The following is a 25,864-nucleotide window of genomic DNA, read 5'->3' on the forward strand; positions in this document are numbered from 1 at the left end:
AAAGTAGGGGAAGAGAGAGGAGGCATATTTTTATTAAACACTTACTATGTTCCAGGTATTTATTCTAAGTGTTTTGAATATGTTATCTAACTTAGATCTCCCAACAATTTAATTTGTAAATATTATTTATAAAGTTTATTTTATAGATTAGAATACTGAAGGTAAAGGCTTTAATAAATCTTTCAGTCAAAATGCAAACACTGGTGGTCTAGGTTTGTTCAATATGGTTTATAGACATTTCAACGGACTTCAAAATTAAGTTCTATCTGTATATTATTTAGCCTGTAAATAATGATGAATACATTTAACAGGTATTTTTTGACCTCCTGGTCAGTTTTTCAAAAGTTTTATAGTTAATATTTTGAAATTATTTGAAGCATTCTCAATTGCAAGGCAATGGAAACCCACTCCAGTACTCTTGTCTGGCAAATCCCATGGATGGAGGAGGCTGGTAGGCTGCAGTCCATGGGGCCGCTAGGAGTTGAACACAACTGAGTGACTTCACTTTCATTTTTCACTTTTATGCACTGGAGAAGGAAATGGCAACCCACTCCAGTGTTCTTGCCTGAAGAATCCCAGGGGCGGGGGAGCCTGGTGGGCTGCTGTCTATGGGGTCACACAGAGTCGGACAAGACTGAAGCAACTTAGCAGCAGCAGCAGCCACTCTAAAGTGAATTCGGTCTATGTGTTTGTTAGAGTTCTAGTAAAGTACTTGGATTTATTACTGGAAATTCTATTATGATCTAATTATAGTGGCTCATCAACTGAAATGCAACACTATAATAAGAAACAATAAAGCAGTTTCTATTTTAGCTAGTCTATATTTCTCTGTCTAAATACAGAGCAAATATCTAAAAATATCCATTAAGGGACACTAATGTACTACTACTTACTTAGAGTTCATTATATCTACTACCCATTATATCTACTACTGTGGGCAAGAATCCCTTAAAAGAAATGGAGTAGCCCTCAGAGTCAAGAAAAGAGTCTTAAATGCAGTACTTGGGTGCAATCTCAAGAATGACAGCATGATCTCCGTTTCCAAGGCAAACCATTCAGTATCACAGTAATCCAAGTATATGCCCCAACCGTTGATGCTGAAGAAGCTGAAGTTGAAGAGTTCTATGAAGACTTACAAGACCTTCTAGAACTTACACCCCAAAAAAGTTGTCCTTTTCATCATAGGGGACTAGAATGCAAAAGAAGGAAGTCAAGAGATACCTGGAGTAACAGGCAAATTTGTCCTTAGAGTACAAAATGAAGCAGGGCAAAGGCTAACAGAGTTTTACCAAGAGAACACACCAGTCACAGCAAAGATCCTCTTCCAATAACACAAGAGACTCTACACATGAACATCACCAGACTGTCAATACCTAAATTAGATTGATTATATTCTTGGCAGCCAAAGTTGGAGAAGCTCTATACATTCAGCAAAAACAAGACTAGGATCTGACTGTGGCTCAGATGATGAACTCCTTATTGCCAAATTCAGATTTAAATTGAAGAAACTAGGGAAAACCATTAGACCATTCAGGTATGACCTAAATCTAATCCCTTACAATTATACAGTAAAAGTGACAAATAGATTCAAGAGATTCGATCTGATAGACAGTGCCTGAAGAAGTATAAACAAAGGTTTGTGACATTGTACAGGAGGCAGTGATCCAGACGATCCTCAAGAAAAAGAACTGCAAAAAGGCAAAACGATTGTCTGAGGAGGCCTTACAAATAGCTGAAAAAAGAAGAGAAGCAAAAGGCAAGGGAGAAAAGGAAAGATATACCCATTTGAATGCAGAGTTCCAAAGAATAGCAAGGAGAGATAAGGAAGCCTTCCTCAGTGATCAATGAAAAGAAATAGAGGAAAACAATAGAATGGGAAAGACTAGAGATCTCTTCAAGAAAATTAGAGATACCAAGGGAACATTTCATGCAAAGGGGAGCACAATAAAGGACAGAAATGGTATGGACCTAATAGAAGCAGAAAATATTAAGAAGAGGTGGCAAGAATACACAGAAGAACTATACAAAAAAGATCCTTATAACCTAGATAACATGATGGTGTGATCACTCACCTAGAGTCAGACATCCCGGAATGCAAAGTCAAGTGGGAATTAGAAAGCATCACTAGGAACAAAGCTAGTGGAGGTGATGGAATTCCAGTTGAGCTATTTCAAATCCTAAACAATGATGCTTTAAAAGTGCTGTACTCAATATGCCAACAATTTTGGAAAACCCATCAGTGGCCACAGGACTGGAAAGGTCAGTTTTCATTCCAGTCCCAAAGAAAGGCAATGTCAAAGAATGTTCAAACTACCACGTAATTACACTCATCTCACACGCTAGCAAAGTAATGCTCAAAATTCTCCAACTAGACTTCAGCAGTACATGAACTGTGAAATTCCAGATGTTCAAGCTGGATTTAGAAAAGGCAGAGGAACCAGAAGTGAAATTGCCAACATCCACTGGATCATCAGAAAAGCAAGAGTTCCAGAAAAATATGTAAGTGTTAAATGTTAGTCACTCAGTCGTACTTGACTCTTTGCCAACCTATGGACTGCAACCCACCAGGCTCCTCTGTCCATGAGATTTTCCAGGCAAGGATACTAGAGTGGGTTGCCATTTCCTTATCCAGAAGATCTTCCCAACCCAGGGATTGAATCCAGGTCTCCTGTACTGCAGGCAGATTCTCTACCAACTGAGCTACAAGGGAAGTGCTAGAAAAGTATCTACTTCTGCTTTATTGACTGTGCCAAACCCTTTGACTATGTGGATCACAGCAAACTGGAAAATTCTTCAAGAGATGAGAATACCAGGCCATTTTACCTGCCCCCTGAGAAAATGTATGCAGTTCAAGGAGCAACAGTTGGAACTGGATATGGAACAATGGACTGGTTTAAAATCAGGAAAGGAATACGTCAAGGCTGTACATTTTCACCCTGTTTATTTAACTTACATGCAGAGTACATCATGCAAAATGTGGGGCTGCATGAATTACAGGCTATAGTCAAGATGGCCAGAAGAAATTTCAATAACCTCAGATATGCAGATGGAAAAAAAGCAAAGAAGAACTAAAGAGCCTCTTCATGAAAGTGAAAGAGGAGAGTAAAAAATTTGGCTTAAAATGAAACATTCAGAAAATGAAGATCATGGCATCTGGTCCCATCACTTCGCAACAAACAGATGGGAAAACAGTAGAAACAGTGAGAGACTCTCTTGGGGGAGCTCCAAAATCACCTCAGATGGTGACTGCAGCCATGAAATTAAAAGACATTTGCTCCTTGTAAGAAAAGCTATGACCAACCTAGAGAGCATATTAAAAAGCTGAGACATTACTTTGCCGACAAAGGTTCGTCTAGTCAAGGCTATGATTTTTCCAGTAGTCATGTATGGATGTAAGAATTGGAGTATAAAGAAAGCTGAGTGTTTAAGAATTGATGGTTTTGAACTGTAGTGTTGGCAAAGACTCTTATTGAGAATTCCTTGGACTGCAAGGAGATCCAACCAGTCCATCCTAAAGGAAATCATTCCTAAATATTCATTGGAAAGACTGATGCTGAAGTTGAAACTCCAATACTTTGGCCACCTGATGGGAAGAACTGATTCACTGGGAAAGACCCTGAGGGGAAAGGGGGTCAACAGAGGATAAGATGGTTGGATGGCATCACTGACTGAATGAATATGAGTTTCAGCAAGCTCTGGTTTTAGTGATGGGGTCACAAAGAGTCAGACACGACTGTGACGCTAAACTGAACTGCCTGAATGAATTACTAGTATTGTGTAAAATGCCTAGGAAATGTGACCATTGAGCTGACTTGTGGTCTTTACAGACCGGGACCTGGGGACTGGAGTCGAGGAAAAGAAAGTGATGAAAAGAGGAACACGGGGGACCCAAGTCTCGAGTGAAACAAGGGTGCTTTACTTATGGCAGCATGTGCGTATATATTGTTATACAAGGAAGCTTTAGACAAAAAATAAATTTGAGCAAAAACACCAAAACCAGACGCATAACTACATTGACTAAGGGAATAACAATTGTCACACAGCCATGACAACAGTAACTAGGGGAATAACAATCGTCACAGGGCCAGAAGACAATCCATGTCTTGAGAAATAGGAACATAATTAAGTAGTTTTACAGAAAAGTAAAAAGTTACTGAAAGGACTCCACATATGCTTTTCGTCTCATGACCTCAGTCCTGAGAACTGCGTACAGCTCTGCTTGTTCCTGTTTTCCAGGAACTGATAAGGAACAGAGGGCCCTTGAGAAACAGAAAACATACAGACTCCTTAAAATTAAACATTCCCTGGCACTGACTGAAAAACGGATTCAGTAGAGCTTTTCCAACACAAGGAGTAGTTGACAAATATTAAATATTATGTGCTGATTTTTGCATTATGAATAGCACATGGGTTGTATGCACATCATGACTACACGAACATAGGCAGATGTAAAACAATTACATAAGTACCATAATATTTAGGGGCAGAGATTGCAATAGCAGTAGCAATAAAATGTTTCAATGCACACTACATCTTTTTGATGCTCATTTTATTGATTTTATTATTTTTATTTCCTTTTAGTTCAGTTATGATGATAGAACACATTAGCATGTGTTCTATGCTAATATATGTGGACTCTAATATGGAGTGTTCAATATATCTGTTCTGTTTTCTCGAGTTACTACAGCAGTGAACAGCTTTTAGTGAGACTTGTTCTTTTATTGACCAAATCCATTTAATACGCAGAATGAGCAGCTGCCCATCAATATTAATATCCTTAGAAATCAGTTCTAGAATCCTCATGTATATTTTACTGCTGACCTAGAAGACCAATGACATTTCAAATCTTTATAGTTTCAAGCTCTCATGCACAGTGTGACTTAGAAAAAGTTATGTCTGTTTTTAAAAATCCATAGACACATTTGTAAAGCCTGTTATGAAGTTGGCAAAGACATGTTATTTTTAAGGATATTTAATTCAAGTATGTCAAGCCTTTACCTGAAGTACATTTTACTTACTTGAAAGCAAAATTTAAAATGATTTGCAGTTTAATGAAAGTATTGATATTCTGTCAGCAATCAAGATCCAAATCCAGATTTATTTTCTTTCTCTCCCTCTTCATTGCCTACCCCAATTATGTACAAGTATCCGTGTGTAAGTCGCTTCAGTCATGTCTGACTCTTTGCAACCTACTGGACTGTAGCCCTCCAGGCTCCTCTGTCCGTGGGATTCTCCAGGCCAGAATATTGAAGTGGGTTCTCGTTCCCTTCTCCAGGGAATCTTCCCAACCCAGGGATCAAATCCTCGTTTCTTATGTCTCACTGCATTGGCAGGCAGGTTCTTTACCCCTGTTGCCACTTGAGAGGTCCACGTGCAAGTACAGTTTACACCAAATCCTGACATTTTTCTGCCACTTCCCAAGTGTTTCCCACAACTTTAGCTTGAGACTTAACACTTTGCTTCTTATTAACTACTGTAGCCTCTTGATTGATCTGACTTTCAGATTTTTCTTCACTCCTCAGTCCTTTCTGCAAATTGGTAGCTGAGTAATCTTGTGAATCCATTGTTCTAATGGTGTCCCTGCTTTGCTGAAAGGTTACTGAAAGGCTGCCCGTTGCTTCTGATTCTGAGGCTTTTGGGGGGGTGGAGGGGGGAAGGCTTGGCCAAGAGGGCTCACCACAATATTGGTTTTTCATCTCTGTTTCTGCCCTTTATTTAAGGTCTGCCCTTTTTCTCATTGTACTCTTGTCTGTTATTCTGATTTATTCTCTAGGACTGCAGTGCTCCAACTCTCTCCTATTCGTAGTCTGAATCCTAGGAGCCATGTAGGATTATGTACTTTGGAAAAATATTCCCTTGACTGTCCTGGTCTACAGTGGCCTTTTTTCTCTCAAGAGATTTAGGGCAGCTTCCTGTGAATAACATAGTTTTTACTTTTGTGGCTTGTTAGGTATTTAAAATTTTTATTTAGTAAAACTTAAAACAGCATTTTGTTTGCTATCATTCTTTCTTAGGGATTTTCCTAGGCCAGTTCACAGTACAGTTTAGACAGATCTCCCACTTTCTCCTTTAAGGCAGCTTGGGATCGTACACAGGCTATGATGTGCCTCGCCCTGAACCACCTCTATGTTTTCTTGACTCACATATCTGGATGGTGTTGGAACCCTTATTTTATTAACATGGGGAGTTGCATTGTATTTATGATATTTAAATCCTTAGGCAGAATTTCAGTCTTGAATCAGAATATCTGGGTTAGTGTTATCTCTGCTATTCACTGATGCTTAAAACATGAAGGAAAACCTCCTAGATGATTAGTTTCTTTATATGTGAAATTTATTAATAGTATTAGTAACAAACCTCTCATTTTGCAGGGTTATTCTGAGTCTTGAAAATAAGACTTAATATTATACTTAACCCATTTGGAGGCACTTAGTATCTGCAAATATCATCTCATGCAATAATTACTCATTGAACTCACAATAGCTCTATAAGGGGGCAACTACGTATTTGAGGAAACTGGACAGCACAATAACTGCCATTTCATAAATGGTCAGTGGTTGTGCTGGAATAGACATCTGGCAGTGTGACTCTGGATCCTAGCTGTAGCCATGCTATCACACTGCTTTTCTGTAAGTAGCACTGTTAGTGTTAGCCACCACTGCCCTGTGCGTTTATGATTTGCCTTCTCAGACAAAAGTTTAGTAATTTCAGGGACATCTCAAGTCAAGTCAATTGTGAATTCAAATCCTGGAACTTGTTTTCCATTTTCATTTTAATTTAAAAAAGAGAAAGAAAGCAAATACAATGTCTGAACACTCATAATAACAAACTAACTTAGTGATTAAAAGAACAGAAGGCTGTGCAAACTTAGGGGACAATCATATGCTAAAATTCATGTATTTTGAGCTCATTTTGTTTATTATTGGAAGTTAGAGAATTCAATATCTTAACAATGAAAACAATGCAGATATGATGTACAGAATACGTAAAGACAGTTTGGTAACTTAAGAGCCTTAATCTTTTTATCTATTTTAGGACTTTCTGGGACAAGTGTTTTGTACATTGGGGGAGATTGTTGGTTCACAGGGAAGTCGCCTGGAAAAGTCCATAGTGTAAGTATTTTTTTTAATTTTAGACAATGAAATGTTAACTTTTCATTTTCTATTTTGAAAGTTTGGAATTGATGAATATGTGGTTGTAGACCAAAACTGTGTTTTAAAATCTTGAGTTTTTTACTTTCAACAAATCATTTTGACATTTTTGTAAAGGATAATTTGTATTTCAGCTGTCACATGCCATGCTACAAAATGTTCACAAAATGAAATGAGAAAATTTAAGCGAGAAAACATGTCTTCCTTTTGGTTTTGATATTATTTCTTAGATACAGTACTTTTTGAAGAAGAGATTTTACTTCTTTGGTCCAATGAGTATATGTAGTACCACCTTTTATGTTTAATAAATGCATGTTTAGTGATTGAGATTTTAATAATAATTTTTACTGAAAAATTTGAAAAGAAGGCAATGTATAAATGTTAAGAAAAGGTGTTCACTAAGAATTATATTTTTCATATTCACCTTCAGTTATGGAAATAATGTTTAATTTCCAGATTAATTGCATAGGCTGGTCTATTTTCTCTAGTTCCATGTAAGACTGTAAACAAACTATAGACATTCTCCCTAATCTTTTCCTCTCCTCTTCATCCTTCTTCTCCCATCCCTAAATTTTGACGTTTTGGATTCAGTTAACTGTTTTTAAACATCAAAAGATCTAGGAAGATCTAAGGCAATTGCAGACTGAACCACAGTGTCTAAAGATTTGGGGAATTTTGAAGTCTCTATCTTCACCAATCTTTTAAGAATCTCAAACTTATAATATCATGATGTCAAAATCAAATCTATTCACCTTTGACATTAAAAATTGAAATGATTAAAGTGTCATTCTCACAGTCCCTGTATATAATGAAACTTTATAGTTAATGTGTTTTTCTTAGGTTAATAAGAAGCCTGTAAATTCTAACTTCTTTTATTTATAAATTGATTTTCTTAGAAAATTATTGTGAAATATCACTAGGAAAGCTTTTGCATACCAACTGCCTTTTAAACATTCTTTTCACATGTAATTTGTTTTTTATATCCTTGTAGGATTTGGAAGGATTATAGGTTCACATATATTTATGCTCACTTAAATAAACCAATGATAAATAATCTATAAACAAAATATAAATATTTTTATTAAGCATATATAGTTCTTATTGCATTGTCTAGACTAGTGAGGTAGGCCCATAAGCATTCTAAGAAAATTACTAAAGCAACCTTTCTTTTGCTAGAAAAAAAATCAGCATTATCTATTCAATGCCACCTTAATTATGCCATTAATATTCTTTGAGAGAAAACAAAAGAAGTAAAAATGTAGAATTTTTATTTCGGAGTAACAGAATGGATATTTTTAAGGAAATTTCACTGATATTTTTAAATTGCTAATTTTATTAAACAGTTTTATTTCATTTTATTTTTTCCATAAAAGGAAATCATAACTCATTTCAGAAAACTCTTAAATACCATAAAATTTTTCCCAGTGGAAAATCAGCTTTATGTTAGTCTTCAGTAGAGTTCAGTTCAGTCGCTTAATCGTGTCCTACTTTTTGTGACTCTATGGACTGCAGCATGTCAGGCTTCCCTGCCCATCAACTCCCAGAGCTTGCTCAAACTCATCTTCATCAAGCTGGTGATGCCATCCAACCATCTTATCCTCTGTTATCCCCTTTTTCTCCTGCCTTCAATCTTTCCCAGCATCAGGGTCTTTTCCTGTGAGTCAGTTCTTCACATCAGGGGGCCAAAATACTGCAGTTTCAGCTTCAACATCAATCCTTCCAATGAATATTCAGGCCTGATTTCCATTAGGATTGACTGGTTTGATTTCCTTGCAGTCCAAGGGACTCTCAAGAGTCTTCTCCAACACCACAGTTCAAAAGCATCAATTCTTTGGCACTCAGCTTCCTTTATAATCCAACTCTCACATCCATACATGACCACTGGAACAACCATAGCTTTGACTAGATGGAAACATGCAAAATACTAGTTTTGAAAGATAAATACATAATAAAAAATATTAGTCTAGAAATGCGCAAGAAGTTTTTATTATATTGATTGGGGTATGTGGTAAATAGAATGTAGTATAAGATGTGATCCTTATTCAACTAATTCAGTAAGTTCTACTACACAAGACCAAGAGAAGCAAATTCATGCTATAGAGTGAAGATTCCTAGAGTAATGATTGGCAGAATATGCCAATTGTAGGGAGTATTTGCCCACAGTTGAGTCATAATGATTTTACATAATCAGAAAGGATAAAATGCTCTTTAGATTTTTCTAAGCTTCTGCTGAGGCTGGAGTAGCACAAATGAAGCAAAACTTTGGAAACCTTTTCAGACAACATGGGTCATTATAACTATATGTTTTGTTTCATCTATAGGATATTTTGTAATTTAGGCAAGTTTATCATAAGTGTTAATATTATACCTTATTGAAAAATATGTAATTCATTCATTTTTTAAGTATGTGTAACTAACCTTATATACAAAGCCTCCCTTAGGCTTTATTGGGCAACCTTACCAGATACATTCACATTAAACAAAGGGCTTAAACAATAAGGGCTTATTGTTAAAATTGTGGAAAATGTTTTGATTTTCTAAATAAGTTTAGCTAGGCAAGTGTTAGTACTAAATGGGTAATGAAGTGCAGAGTTTGAGTATAGCAAATAAATTGGCTACCAAAAAACCATATAAGAATTGTAGAGTGGTGGCCTATTACATGAAGGAATTAAATTAGATACTGGAGATAAAGAGAACAGAGGAAAGACATGCGAGGTTTCTGAGGAGATTAATCAGAAGTAGAACAGTACAACAGTACAAGCGAATGCATTTAGCTTGCTAACAGAAGGATATTTTGGACTTACTCATCAAAGCATCAGGTAACATGTTCTCTCACCTGAGCAGTTACTCCAACCCAGGTGGATACTGGATTAGATAAAACACACAAATAAATATTTTGTAGTCACCGCCCTCTTGCTTGAGAAAATGCTGGCTTTTATTAAAAACTCTGTATATGTGTATCTGTGCTCAGTCATGTATGACTCTTTGTAACCCTGTGGAGTATAGCACACCAGGTTCCTCTGTCCATGGTGTTTTCCAGGCAAGAATACTGGAGTGAGTTGCCATTTCTTACTTAGGGGATCTTCCTGACAGGAATCAAACCCATGTCTCTTGTGGCTCCTGCATTGGCAGGTGGATTCCTTTCCACTGTGTCACCAGGGAAGCTTTAAAAACTCTAGCTATGATAAAGGTATTTGTCTAGAGAAAGAGGAACACGTGAATTAAAGAACCAGGTACACTGGCTAAGCATTCTGTCTTGGGGTCTTGGAAGTTCAAGTGCTTTGAAAAAAGATACAGCTTCTATTCAAATGGTATGCCACCTCTTTACCTCAGCTTCAAATGAAAAGCAATCTAAACTATTCATAGTTTTTGTTTGAAGGAGCATGGTTTGGTTGAGGACAAAAGTGAAATATCACTTGCATGGAAGCTGTGTTGCTCATAGTGTCTAAGTAAGGCTTCATAGCTGCTGGTGCACTCCATGGATGTGTTCAGATTCTACACTTATTCCTGCTATCTCCTGATCAGTGCCACCTTTTTTTCCATGTATTTGACTATTTTGAACAAATTTAATGGACAGATGGTAGGGAGGAATGGGAGGACTGGATGATATGGCATTTCAGTGCAGAAGGGAATGGCTTTGGAAGAAAGGATAGAGCCAGGTTGGGTACTGGAGTTGATGCAAAATCATGGAAGTATTTTCGCTGACAACTTTTAAAGATTTCTTGTTTTATCACATGATATATAAAAATAGTGGAATAAATGAAAGCCTGGTAGAAATGATAAAGTTCATATTTGACAAATAGTATTATATATATTTAACATGCAGATCTTACATCTATTTCTCATAGTCCATTTTGCTTTCTCCCATCTTTCATCTCCCTTGTGAACAGTTCTAGCCAGGCTTAGCTATCTAGGGCAAAGATAATATTGTAGGATGGTCATTAAAGATGTTTTCATGGTCTATTTCTCACAGCTGGAGATAAAGAATTTGTAAACTCTCCTACAGCTATTACCTTTGGCAATTTTGTTCAAGAGTTAGGCAATTTTGTGTGTGTGGTTAGGTATAGACTTAAGAATAGTAGCACAGGACACCTCCTGAGGCAAATAATCTACCTGCAGTTAATACAAATGGCTCATTGTGAACTTTAAAAGTCTTGTGTCCCATATATTATTTATCTTAAATAACATCATCCAAATGACTTAGTGTTTTAGATTAGAGTTTTGTTTTTGAAATAGTATCTCATTTATATTCTAAGTTGTTAAAAATATTCCCTTGTTTTCCTCTCTATAAATGGCCTAGTTTAAATTATTTTTGTCTAATGTATTGAGAAGAATGTCTGTAGCTTCTTAGTTGCAGTGTGTGATAATATATGCTCAGAGATGGCCTTTTTAAAAATGATGTTAAATATGAAATCTGAAATTTTATTGTGACCAGTGCCAGTTCAGTTCAGTTCAGTTCTGTCGCTAAGTTGTGTTGAACTCTTTGTGACCCCATGAATCGCAGCTTGCCAGGCCTCCCTGTCCATCACCAACTCCTGGAGTTAACTCAGACTCACATCCATCGGGTCAGTGATGCCATCCAGCCATCTCATCCTCTGTCGTCCCCTTCTCCTCCTGCCCCCAATCCCTCCCAGCATCAGAGTCTTTTCCAATGAGTCAACTCTTCACATCAGGTGGGCAAAGTACTGGAGTTTCAGCTTCAGCATCGTTCCCTCCAAAGAAATCCCAGGGCTGACCTCCTTCAGAATGGACCGGTTGGATCTCCTTGCAGTCCAAGGGACTCTCAAGAGTCTTCTCCAACACCACAGTTCAAAAGCATCAATTCTTTGGCACTCAGCTTTCTTCACAGTCCAACTCTCACATCCATACATGACCACTGATAAAGCCATATCCTTGAGTAGACAGACCTTTGTTGGCAAAGTAATGTCTCTGCTTTGGAATATGCTATCTAGGTTGGAGAAGGAAATGGAAACCCACTCCAGTATTCTTGCCTGGAGAATCCCAGGGATGGGGGAGCCCTTTGGGCTGCCGTCTATGGGGTCACACAGAGTCGGACACTGCTGAAGCGACTTAGCAGCAGGTTGGTCATAACTTTTCTTCCAAGGAGTAAGCATCTTTTAATTTCATGGCTGCACTCACCATCTGCAGTGATTTTGGAGCCCCCCAAAACAAAGTCTGACATTGTTTCCACTGTTTCCCCATCTATTTCCCATGAAGTGATGGGCCAGATGCCATGATCTTCGTTTTCTGAATGTTGAGCTTTCAGCCAACTTTTTCATTCTCCTCTTTCACTTTCATCAAGAGGCTTTTTAGTTCCTCTTCACTTTCTGCCATAAGGGTGGTGTCATCTACATATCTGAGGTTATTAATATTTCTCCTGGCAATCTTGATTCCATCTTGTGCTTCTTCCAGCACAATGTTGCTCATGATGTATTCTGCATAGAAGTTAAATAAGCAGGGTGACAATACACAGCCTTGACATACTCCTTTGCCTATGTGGAACCAGTCTGTTGTTCCATGTCCAGTTCTAACTGTTGCTTCCTGACCTGCATATAGGTTTCTCAAGAGGCAGGTCAGGTGGTCAGGTATTCCCATCTCTTTCAGAATTTTCCACAGTTTATTGTGATCCACAGTCAAAGGCTTTGGCATAATCAGTAAAGCAGAAATTGATGTTTTTTCTGGAACTCTCTTGCTTTTTCCATGATCCAGCAGATGTTGGCAATTTGATCTCTGGTTCCGCTGCCTTTTCTAAAACCAGCTTGAACATCAGGAAGTTCACGGTTCAAGTATTGCTGAAGCCTGGCTTGGAGAATTTTGAACATTACTTTACTAGCGTGTGAGATGAGTGCAATTGTGTGGTAGTTTGAGCATTCTTTGGGACTGTCTTTCTATGGGATTGGAATGAAAGCTGACCTTTTCCAGTCCTGTGGCCACTGCTGAGTTTTCCAAATTTGCTGGCATATTGAGTGCAACACTTTCACAGCATCATCTTTCAGGATTTGAAACAGCTCAACTGGAATTCCATCACTTCCACTAGCTTTGTTCATAGTGATGCTTTCTAAGGCCCATTTGACTTCACATTCCAGGATCTCTGGCTCTAGGTAAGTGATCACACCATCGTGATTATCTTGGTTGTGAAGATCTTTTTTGTATAGTTCTTCTGTGTATTCTTGCCAGCTCTTCTTAATATCTTCTGCTTCTGCTAGGTCCATAACATTTCTGTCCTTTATCAAGCCCATCTTTGCATGAAATATTCCCTTGGTATCTCTAATTTTCTTGAAGAGATCTCTAGTCTTTCCCATTCTGTTGTTTTCCTCTATTTCTTTGCATTGATCACTGAAGAAGGCTTTCTTATCTCTCCTTGCTATTCTTTGGAACTCTGCATTCAGATGCTTATATTTTCCTTTTCTCCTTTGCTTTTCGCTTCACTTCTTTTCACAGTTATTTGTAAGGGCTCCTCAGAAAGCCATTTTGCTTTTTTGCATTTCTTTTCCATGGAGATGGTCTTGATCCCTGTCACCTGTACATGTCACAAACCTGCATCCATAGTTCATCAGGCATTCTATCTAACAGATCTAGTCTCTTAATCCATTTCTCACTTCCACTGTATAATCATAAGGGATTTGATGTAGGTCATGGCTGTATGGTCTAGTGGTTTTCCCTACTTTCTTCAATTTAAGTCTGAATTTGGCAATAAGGAGTTCATGATCTGAGCCACAGTCGGCTCTTGGTCTTGTTTTTGTTGACTGTATAGAGCTTCTCCATCTTTTGCTGCAGAGAATATAATCAACCTGATTTCGGTGTTGACCATCTGGTGATGTACATGTATAGAGTCTTCTCTTGTGTTGTTGGAAGAGGGTGTTTGCTATGACCAGTGCGTTTTCTTGGCAAAACTCTATTAGTCTTTGCCCTACTTCATTCTGCATTCCAAGGCCAAATTTACCTGTTACTCCAGGTGTTTCTTGACTTCCTACTTTTGCATTCCAGTCCCCTAAAATGAAAAGGACATCTTTTTTGGGTGTTATTTCTAAAAGTCTTGTAGGTCTTCATAGAACCGTTCAACTTCGGCTTCTTCAGCGTTACTGGTTGGGGCATAGACTTGGATTACTGTGATATTGAATGGTTTGCCTTGGAGACGAACAGAGATCATTCTGTCGTTTTTGAGATTGCATCCAAGTACTGCATTTCAGACTCTTTTGTTGACCATGATGGCTACTCCATTTCTTCTAAGGGATTCCTGCCCGCAGTAGTAGATATAATGGTCATCTGAATTAAATTCACCCATTCCAGTCCATGTTAGTTCGCTGATTCCTAGAATGTCAACATTCACCCTTGCCATCTCTTGTTTGACCACTTCCAATTTGCCTTGATTCATAGACCTGACTTTCCAGGTTTCTATGCAATACTGCTCTTTATAACATCGGACCTTGCTTCTATCACCAGTCACATCCACAACTGAGTATTGTTTTTGCTTTGGGTCCATCCCTTCATTCTTTCTGGAGTTATTTCTCCACTGATCTCCAGTAGCATATTGGGCACCTACTGACCTGGGGAGTTCATCTTTCAGTATCCTATCATTTTGCCTTTTCATATGGTTCATGGGGTTCTCAAGGCAAGAATACTGAAGTGGTTTGCCATTCTCTTCTCCAGTGGGCCACATTCTGTCAGACCTCTCCACCGTGACCCGCCCATCTTGGGTTGCCCCAGGGCATGGCTTAGTTTCATGAGTTAAACAAGGCTGTGGTCCTAGTGTGATTAGATTGACTAGTTTTCTGTGAGTATGATTTCAGTGTGTCTGCCCTCTGATGCCCTCTTGCAACACCTACCATCTTACTTGGGTTTCTCTTACCTTGGGCATGGGATATCTCCTCACAGCTGCTCCAGCAAAGCACAGCCACTGCTCCTTACCTTGGATGAGGGGTAGCTCCTCACTGCCACCCTTCCTGACCTTTAACGTGGGATGGCTTCTCTAGGCCCTCCTGCGCCCGCACAGACACCGCTCCTTGGACATGGGGTTCCTCCTCCCGGCCATCGCCCCTGGCCTTGGGCATGGGGTGGCTCCTCTACGCCACCCTCTCTGCCGTCAGATGCGAGGTGCAAAGAGATAGAGGAGAACAATAGAATGGGAAAGACTAGAGATCTCTTCAAGAAAATTAGAGATACCAAGGAAACGTTTCATGCAAAGATGGAGACAATAAAGGACAGAAACAATATGGACCTAACAGAAGCAGAAGATATTAAGAAGAGGTGGCAAGAATACACAGGAGAACTATACAAAAAAGTTGTTCATGACACAGATAACCACAATGGTGTGATCACTCACCTAGACCCAGTCATCCTGGAGTGTGAAGTCAAGTGGACCTTAGGAAGCATTACCATGAACAGAGGTAGTAGAGGTGATGGAATTCCAACTGACTTATTTCAAATCCAAAAAGATGGTGCTGTTAAAATGCTACACTCAATATGCAAGCAAATCTGGAAAACTCAGCAGTGGCCATAGGACTGGAAAAGCTCAGTATTCATTCCAGTCCCAAAGAAGGGCAATGCCAAATAATGTTCAAACTACCACACAATTGCATTCATTTCACACGTTAGCAAAGTAATGCTCAAAATTCGCCAAGCTGGGCTTCAAAAGTACGTGAACGAAGAACTTCCAGATGTTTAAGCTGGATTTAGAAAAGGCAGAGGAACAACAGAATCAAATTGTCAATGTCTGTTGGATCATAGAAAAAGCAAGTGAATTCCAGAAAGACACATGTTGCTTCATCAGCTTCTCGAAATTCTTTGACTGTGTGGATGACAACAAACTGTGGAAAATTCTTAAAGAGATGGTCATACCCGACCACCTTACCTGCCTCCTGAGAAACCTGTATGCAAGTCAAGAAGCCACAGTTAGAACTGGACATGGAACTATGCACTGGTTCCAAATTGAGAAAGGAGTATGTCAAGGCTGTATATTGTCACCCTGCTTATTTAACCTATATACAATGTACATCATGTGAAATGCCAGGCTTTATGAAGCACAAGCTGAAATCGGGGCTGCTGGGAAAAATACCAGTAACCTCAGATATGCAGATGACACCACTCTTATCGCAGAAAGTGAAGAGGAGCCAAAGAGCCTCTTGATGAAAGTGAAAGAAGAGAATGAAAAAGCTGGCTTACAACTCAACATTCAAAAAATGATCATGTTATCTCATCCCATGACTTCATGTCAAATAGATGGGGAAACAATGAAAACTGTGACAGACTTTGTTTTTTTGGGTTCCAAAATCACTGCAGTTTGTGACTGCAGCCACAAAATTAAAAGATGCCTGCTCCTTGGAGTAAAAGCTAAGACCAACCTAGGCAGCATATTAAAAAGCAGAGACATCAGTTTGTTGATGAAGGTCCATATAGATTTGGACCATAAAGAAGACTGAGCACTGAAAAATTGATGCTTTTGACCTGCAGTTTTGGAGAAGACTCTTGAGAGTCCTTTGTACAGCAAAGAGCTCAAACCAGTCAATCCTGATTATTCGTTAGAAAGACTAATGCTGAAGCTGAAACTCCAGTACTTTGGCCACCAACGTGAAGAGCTGACACATTAGAAAAGACCCTGATGCTGGGAAAGATTGAAGGCAGGTGGAGAAGAGGTTGACAGAGGACGAGATTGTTGGATGGCATCATTGACTCAATGGACATGAGTTCTGAGCAAGCTCCGGGAGATGGCAAAGGACAGGGAAGCCTGGCATGCTGCAGTCCATGGGGTGGCTAAGAGTAGGACATGACTGAGTGAACAGTCATGCTGCTGCTGCTGCTGCTGCTAAGTCACTTCAGTCGTGTCCAACTCTGTGTGACCCATAGACGGCAGCCCACCTGGCTCCCCCATCCCTGGGATTCTCCAGGAAAGAACACTGGAGTGGGTTGCCATTTCCTTCTCCTATGCACTGAACAATGCTAGAGCTTTAAATTATTTATTATTAATCAAGACTTTGAAAATTGTTATGTTGACTACAAAGGAAAAATGGTTTCTTGGACATGGCTTGATAACTTATTAAATAATCAGAATTTGAATATAAACTTATCTTTTCATTTTCTGTGCTTTAGTTACTACTGTCACTTTTAAAAGTAGATTTTTCTCATTTTTATGAGAATAAAATTAATTTTTAGCTATTTATAGGAAATTTTATGTGGAATTTTAAAAAATTGATGTTGAAGAATTCATAGTATCTCATAATTTTCATAATTTCCAACAGTGTTTCCTGTTGGATTCATATTTGAGTAAACACATTTTTTACATTTATTGTATTCCATCCTACACTTTGATCTTTTCTGTGAACTCCTGGAGTGAGTCTTGTGCTGCTTAATTTATCTGCAACATTTACTGTGTCTTCCTATGACTCATCAACTTTACGTCATCCCTTTATTATGTACCATTAAACCCACTCAGCAGTGTGTTTTCTCATGCTGTGAGATTATAGCCAGTTTTCTTCAGAGAAATCTGTCAGAGAATCTCTATCTTTAGAGATCTCATTCATGGTAATGCAAAACCTTCCAAAATACTAGAATCAGCACCAGTTTAATAATGACTGCCATTGTCTCCTCTGGAAGGAAAGCGTTTATTATATTCATAATGGAATATACCTGTTTGTTCCTGTTACATCCAGACTTGACTGACTCCAAATAAAAGAATCAAGTAAAAAGGCAGGGCAAGTTGTAGTTAGAAAGAAGATTCTTACTCTGGGGAAGACTGGAAATTCCAGGGGTTTTGGAATCAAGAGCTCTTTTGGCTACAGGGAAAGGTTATGTTCTTTGTAGGTTGACTATAGCAGCTTGTGACCTGGCAATGAATAGAAAATAAAGGAGGGATCCAAGAGGGATTCATGAGTGTCCTAAGAGGTGTGAAGACTACAGAGATAGGAACTTGAAGGCAGGTGATAATTGGAAGAGTAGCTTTTAGTTGTCTGATTGATATTGGAATCTCAGTTCTAACATAGAGTTCAAGGGTAGAGCCCATTATATGCTTAAGCTCAACAGGAGAAATCTGGGAAGAGGAATAAACCAGAAAGAGAGCTTGGAAGTAAGGTAGAAGATTTAAATAAAAGAATAGGGCTTGAGGGAGACCTCAGAACCTTAAAGCATTGGCTTAGAGATCTTTCTCAAATGTAGCCTTGCCCTGAATGCTATGCTGAGGCTGTGAGTGTTTGTAAAGATCAAGAATCAACATGAGGAAGAAGAGGAGTACAAAGGAGGATAGAAGAATGGTTAGTCTAAAGGTGAGCCACATACAAATTTACAATAAAGCAGTGCATGTCTTTATTGTGCAACTTTTGCATGTGAAAATATAGTCAACTTGGGATGAAATTTTGACTTTCAAAGTCTTCTTGACTTTATTAAGTTCTCTAAAAATTAGATTGATACAGTTACTCTGTCTGGTTTATTTTGTTAGAAAGAATATGGGTCTGGGAATCAGATGATGTTTAAAGTCCCAACTGCTACTAACTTGCTATGTAATATTACAAAATTGATACATCTGTGTTTTATACACACACACACACACGTACACACGTATATATGTTACATTTTTAATCTGAAGAATTTAGTCTCGGAGAAGGCAATGACACCCCACTCCAGTACTCTAGCCTGGAAATCCCATGGATAGAGGAGCCTGGAAGGCTGCAGTCCACGGGGTCGCTGAGGGTCAAACACGACTGAGTGACTTCACTTTCACTTTTCACTGTCATGCATTTGAGAAGGAAATGGCAACCCACTCCAAGTGTTCTTGCCTGGAAAATCCCAGGGACAGGGGATATGTCACATTTTTAATATGAAGAATTTAGTCTATAGATAAGTACATAGCCACCATAGTGAGGTTGATAATACATAAACTTTGGGAGCGATCAGACCTGGGTTTCATAGGTATATAATTTGAGCAAATTACTTAAAATTCCTGAGCTCCAGTTTCCTCATCTGAAACATATGAATAATACACTTTCAAAAGGATTGTTGTAAGAAGTAGCAATACTTAACATAATTGTCATGAAGAACACTGGAATTTAATAAACACTTAATAGTGGTTATTATTAATGTTTTTGTCATTATTAAATATAGTCAATATCTTTTAAGAAAAGTCTCTTAAATTAACTCACTCAATAATTTTCCTTCCATGCTCCCTTATGGAGTTTGCCATTTAGTCGTTAAAAAATGACAAATAAGTATAATTACATATTGATATAAGATATGAAATGGAGAAGGGCATGGCAACCCATTCCAGTATTCTTGCCTGGAGACTTTCATGAACAGAGGAACCTGATGGGCTTTCAGTCCATGGGGTCACAAAGACTGAGACATGACTGAAAGGCTATTGCATGCACTTAAGCTATGAAAATCAGGGTACAGACGGAAAAATAGGCTATTTTTAATAATTTGAATTTTATCATAGATGCAGTGGAAAAATTCATGATTTTTATTCAGAAATGTTCATTCACTTCTTTGTGGAAAAAGATTGTGTGTGTAAGAGAATTATCAGTTATTTAATTATTGATGAAATAATCTAGTTTGGAGGAGACAAGTACTCCAGACTAAGAAGATAAGGAGAAATAAACAGATTAAAAACATACTTTGAAGGCTGATTTTTTTTTTTTTGGTCATGCACGTTGTTTTTAAGAATGAGCTTTGTTTCTGAAAAAATGATGGAAATAATATCATGTATGAAAAGTTAAATATTGAAGAATTATCCATTCCAAAGAACACATTTGGCAACTTTTTTATTGTGGTGAAAAACTATTTTTCTAACATGAGAATGAAACATGTGAAGCATGAGAATGGCTTAAGACTTTTCGACAAAAGTAATTTGTGACTGTACTCTGACCAGGTTAGATATTCTGTATTCTGACCTGGTCAGACTGTATTCTGACCAGGTCAAATAAGCGTTATTTGAGTTCTCCATTGATTACTCATTATATCATCATAGCCTTGATTGTTGATAAGTTGATAGTCTTGGTTGAAGAGGAAGATTTCAAGGATGACTTTCAGATTTCTTATACAAGTAACTGAGTGGATGGATGTACCATATTCTTACAAAGAAAGGATCATCCATTTCCAGGTTTATCACTGATCAGTAAGCTTTAGGAGTAATAGGTCATTTCAGTCTTCTGTTGTAGATGCTTGTGTTCACCTAGAGTGTAATCATCTACAAAACTTTGCTTCTGTTTGTATTTGCCTAACCTGACTGGGTTGCACTGATAACCTGGCGGAGAATCCTAATGGAATGAAAGAAATGATGAGACATGATCTGTGTTATTTTGAAAGTGTGTGTTAGTCTCTCAGTCATGTCCCACTCTTTGCAACCCCATGAACTGTAACCAGCCAGGCTCCTCCATCCATGGGATTTTCCAGGCACAAATACTGGAATGGGTTGCCATTTACTTTTCCATTATTTTGAAAGATGGGTTCTAAATTATATAGTACCTGCCTTTATTAAATAAACATTCTTAGTCTCACTTAATTTTAATATTGGGTGAGTTTCTAAAGGGTAACTGCAATGACAAAGTTTAGATACCACATTGGTGTAAAATCTTCCAAAGAAATCAGTTTCTTCTTCTGTGAAATTCATTGCTCCTTTCTTCCTACTTCGCTTTTGTATATGGTCTTAATTTGCTAATTCTGAAGTTGAAAAATGCAGACTTGGAATGTTAGTTCTACAGTTAAGCGAGGTAACTGGTGCCTTGCCCATAAGCTTCTTGGTCTAAATTCTAACATACTGATGAAATCAATGTTTGGAACAAACATTTGGGGATTGCCTCAGCTCCTGTGCTTAGACTCAATAGGTTCTTTATCATGAAAGCAAGTGAGACGGAGTGGTGAATTGTTTTTTTTAAATAATATCAGGGCCTAACTTGATTGAGTTCTTAGTTCATTTCAGTTCAGTTCAGTCACTCAGTCCTGTCCAACTCTTTGCAACCCCATGAACTGCAGCAAACCAGGCCTCCCTGTCCATCACCAAGTACCGGAGTTTACTCAAACTCATGTCCATTGAGTTGCTGATACCATCCAACCATCTCATCCTCTGTCAGCCCCTTCTCCTCCCACCTTCAATCTTTCCCAGCAACAGGGTCTTTTCAAATGAGTCAGCTCTTTGCATCAGGTGGCCAAAGTATTGGAGTTTCAGCTTCAGCATCAGTCCTTCCTATGAGTATTCAGTACTGATTTCCTTTAGGATTGACTGGTTGGATCTCCTTGCAGTCCAAGGGAATCTCAAGAGTCTTCCCCATCAGCACAGCTCAAAAACATCAATTCTTTGGTGCTCAGCTTTCTTTACAGTCCAACTCTCACATCCATACATGACTACTGGAAAAAACCGTAGCCTTGACTAGACGGACCTTTGTTGGCAAAGGTCCATATCTGCTTTTTAATATTCTGTCTAGGTTGGTCATAACTTTCCTGCCAAGGAGTAAGCATCTTTTAATTTCATGGCTGCAGTCACCATCTGCAGTGATTTTGGAGCCCCCCAAAATAAAGTCAGCCACTGTTTCCACTGTTTCCCCATCTATTTGCCATGAAGGGATGTGACCAGATGCCATAATCTTCGTTTTCTGAATGTTGAGCTTTAAGCCAACTTTTTCACTCTCCTCTTTCACTTTCATGAAGAAGCTCTTTAGTTCCTCTTCGCTTTCTGCCATAAGGGTGGTGTCATCTGCATATCTGAGGTTATTGATATTTCTCCCGGCAATCTTGATTCCAGCTTGTGCTTCCTCCAGCCCAGCATTTCTCATGATGTACTCTGCATAGAAGTTAAATAAGTAGGGTGACAATACACAGCCTTGATGTACACCTTTTCCTATTTGGAACCAGTCTGTTGTTCCATGTCCAGTTCTAACTGTTACTTCCTGACCTGCATATAGGTTTCTCAAGAGGCAAGTTAGGTGGTCTGGTATTCCCATCTCTTTCAGAATTTTCCACAGTTTATTGTGAGCCACACAGTCAAAGGCTTTGGCATAGTCAATAAAGCAGAAATAGGTGATTTTCTGAATTCCCTTGCTTTTCTATGATCCAGCGGATGTTGGCAATTTGATCTCTGGTTCCTCTGCTTCTTCTCAATCCAGCTTGAACATCTGGAAGCTCATGGTTCACGTATTGTTGAAGCCTGGCTTGGAGAATTTTGAGCATTACTTTACTAGGGCTTTCTTATGTAGTCATTAGTTATTCTGCCAGCTTATACATATAGTAATTTCTCTCATAGCACCATTATGAGTTTCATCAGAGGATGCACTGAAACAAGGCTCTGGTGAAACTAACATACAAATAAAGGTTGAATATGCCCATCTGATATACCTATCTGAATGCAGAGTTACAAAAAATATCTAGGAGATATAAGAAAGCGTTCCTAAGTAAAAAAAAAAAAAAAAAAAAGCAAAGAAATACAGGAAAACTATAGAATGGAAAAGACTAGAGATCTCTTCAAGAAAATTAGAGATACCAAGGAGACATTTCATACAAAAATGGGCACAATATAAGACAGAAATGGTATGGACCTAACAGAAGCAGAAGATATTAAGAAGAGGTGGCAAGAATACACAGAAGAACTATAAAAACATGATCTTAATGACCCAGATAATGACAGTGGTGTAATCACTCACCTAGAGTCAGACATCCTGAAGTGTGAAGTCAAGGGCCTTAGGAAGCATCACTATGAACAAAACTAGTGGAAGTGATGGAATTGAAGCTGAGCTATTTCAAGTCCTAAAAGATGATGCTGTTAAAGTGCTGCACGCAATATACCAGCAAATTTGTAAAACCACAGTGGCCACAGGACTGGAAAAGATCTGTTTTCATTTCAATCCCAAAGAAAAGCAATGCCAAAAAATGTTCAAACTAACAGACAGTTGCACTCATTTAACACTCTACCAAAGTAATGCTTAAATTCTCCAAGTGTGGCTTCAACAGCATATGAACAAAGAACTTCCAGATGTTCTAGCTGGATTTAGAAAAAGAGACAAATCAGAGATCATATTGCCCACATAATTTGGATCATGGAAAAAACAAGAAAATTCCAGGAAAACATCTACTTCTGCTGCTTTGACTATGCTAAAGCCTTTGGCTGTGTGGATCACAATGAACTGTGGAAATTTCTTAAAGAGTTAGGAATACCAGACCACCTTACCTGCTTCCTGAAGAACCTGTATGCAGGTCAAGAAGCAACAGTTAGAACTGGACATGGAATAATGGGCTTGTTCCAAATTGGGAAAGGAGTACATCAAGGCTGTATGTTGTCATCCTGCTTATTTAACTTATGTGCAGAGTACATCATGAGAAATGCTGGGCTGGAGGAAGCACAAACTGGAATCAAGATTGCTGGGAGAAATATCAATAACCTCAGATATGCAGATGACACCACCCTTTGGCAGAAAGCAAAGAGGAACTAAAGAGCTTCTTATGAAAGTGAAAGAGGAGAGTGAAAAAGCTGGCTTAAAACTCAACATACAAAAATGAAGACGATGGCATCTGTCCCACGACTTCATGGCAAATAGATGGGGAAACAATGGAAACAGTGACAGACTATTTTCTTGGGTTCCACAATCACTGCAGATGGTAACTGCAGCCATGAAATTAAAATACACTTGCTTCTTGGAAGAAAAAGTATGACCAACATAGACAGCATGTTAAAAAGCAGAGGTATTACTTTGCCCACAAAGATCCATCTAGACAAAGCTGTGGTTTTTCCAATAGTCATGTATGGATGTGAGAGTTGGAATGTAAAGGCTGAGTGCTGAAGAATTGATGCTTGTGAATGATGATTTTGGAGACTCTTGAGATTCCCTTGGACTGCAAAGAGATCCAAGCAGTCCATCCTGAAGGAAATCAATGTTGAATATTCATTTGAAGGACTGATGCTGAAGCTGAAGCTCCAATACTTTGGCCACCTGATGCAAGGAGCTGACTCATTAGGAAAGACCCTGATGCTGGGAAAGATTGAATGCAGGAGGACAAGGGGATGATAGAGGACAAGAAGGTTGGATGGCATCACAGACTCAATGGACATGAGTTTGAGCAAGCTTCAGGTGATGGTTAAGGTAGGGAAGCCTGGCGTGCTGCAGTTTATGGAGTTGCAAAGAGTTGGACAGAACTGAGTGACTGAACAACAAGAACAAAAGGTTGTTTGACTTCTGAATCCATGCACTTAACCATAGCCCTGTATTACCTTCAACAAATGGATATATCTATGCGTAACTTTGAAGTAAACTTTAAAATTTTATTATTATGTTTTTTAATACAAAAGTAAGAAATGTCTCTGGATGGTGAAAAAGCTTTGAAGGGACACCCATTCTGACTCAGGTCATTTCAAGGATGAAGTCCTTCTCACTATTTCTCAGCCACACAACTCTCCTACAATCATAGTCTAATGTCCAGTTTTTCCTTGAGGTAAACAGTACACATCTTCTCTAGCAGTTTCTCCTTCTTGCATCTACCTGGGTCTGAAGACTTATCTGCTATAGATTACTCTAGTCTTCCTTAGGATGTGCACTGAAACTCTTTCTTTCCCATGGCTACTAAGAATATGACTTCCCAGTGCCCCCAGTCTTCACTGTAGGGGGACAGCAGTGATTCTTTCTGTGGTCAACTAAGATTAATGTACTCTTCTCTAGAGGCAGTGTTAAATTTCCTTAGAGCCAACACAGTCTTAATAGGAAGTCCATAAGCTGGAAATAATAAATCCAAATCTGGTTTTAGATAGTAGTAACTAAGGTCCATCTAGTCATGGCTATGGTTTTTCCTGTGGTCATGTATGGATGTGAGAGTTGGACTGTGAAGAAGGCTGAGTGCCGAAGAATTGATGCTTTTGAACAGTGGTGTTGGAGAAGACTCTTGAGAGTCCCTTGGACTACAAGGAGATCCAACCAGTCCATTCTAAAAGAGATCAATCTTGGGTGTTCTTTGAAAGGAATGATGCTAAAGCTGAAACTCCAGTACTTTGGCCACCTCATGCAAAGAGTTGACTCATTGGAAAAGCCTCTGATGCTGGGAGGGATTGGGGGCAGGAGGAGAAGGGACGACAGAGGATGAGATGGCTGGATGGCATCACGGACTTGATGGACGTGAGTCTGAGTGAACTCCAGGAGTTGGTGATGGACAGGGAGGCCTGGTGTGCTATGATTCATGGGGTCACAAAGAGTCAGACACGACTGAGTGACTGAACTGAACTGAACTGATCCTTCCTTGTCTCTTATATTAGTCTTTATTTTAAAGTCTATATTATCTTATGAGTATTGCTACTCTTGTTTTCGTTTGATTCACATTTGCATAGAATGTCTTTTTCTAGACTCTCACTTTCAGTTTTTATATGTCCCTACATGTGATGTGGGTCTCTTGTAGACAGCATATATAGACATCTTGTTTTTTTCATACATTCACCCAATCTGTGTCTTTTGCTTGGAGCATTTAGTCCATTTTCATTTAAGGTAATTGTTGATATGTATAATCCAATTACCATTTACTTTATTGTTTTGGGTTTCACTTTGTAGGACTTTCTCTCGTTTTTTCTATCTAGAGAAGTTCCTTTTGCATTTGTTGTAAAGTGGTTGGTGGTGCTGAATTGTCTTAAGTTTTGCTTGTCTGTAAAATTTTTTATTTCTTCTTCAAATCTTAATGTTATCCTTGCTGGATAGAGTATTCTTGATTGTAAATGTTTTCCTTTCACTTTAAGTATATCCTGACACTCCCTTCTGGCCTGCAGT

The 25,864-nt window shown here is 38.6% G+C and overlaps 1 protein-coding gene across 3 annotated transcripts in view; it reads left to right on the forward strand.

The window, feature by feature from the left end:
* Window positions 1–25,864, forward strand: part of CPNE8 (copine 8) — a 267,087-nt gene that overhangs the window by 113,788 nt on the left and 127,435 nt on the right. For all 3 annotated transcript variants that reach the window (XR_011255932.1, XM_069584636.1, XM_069584637.1), the window contains one exon: window positions 7,036–7,112. Coding sequence is in view for 1 of the 3 variants with exons in the window: in XM_069584636.1 (XP_069440737.1) it covers window positions 7,036–7,112 (77 nt within the window). In the remaining 2 variants the exon portion in view is untranslated. The remainder of the gene's footprint in view (window positions 1–7,035; window positions 7,113–25,864) is intronic.

This window comes from Ovis canadensis, chromosome 3 (assembly GCF_042477335.2).
Source record: "Ovis canadensis isolate MfBH-ARS-UI-01 breed Bighorn chromosome 3, ARS-UI_OviCan_v2, whole genome shotgun sequence".
Taxonomy (NCBI): Eukaryota; Metazoa; Chordata; class Mammalia; order Artiodactyla; family Bovidae; genus Ovis; species Ovis canadensis.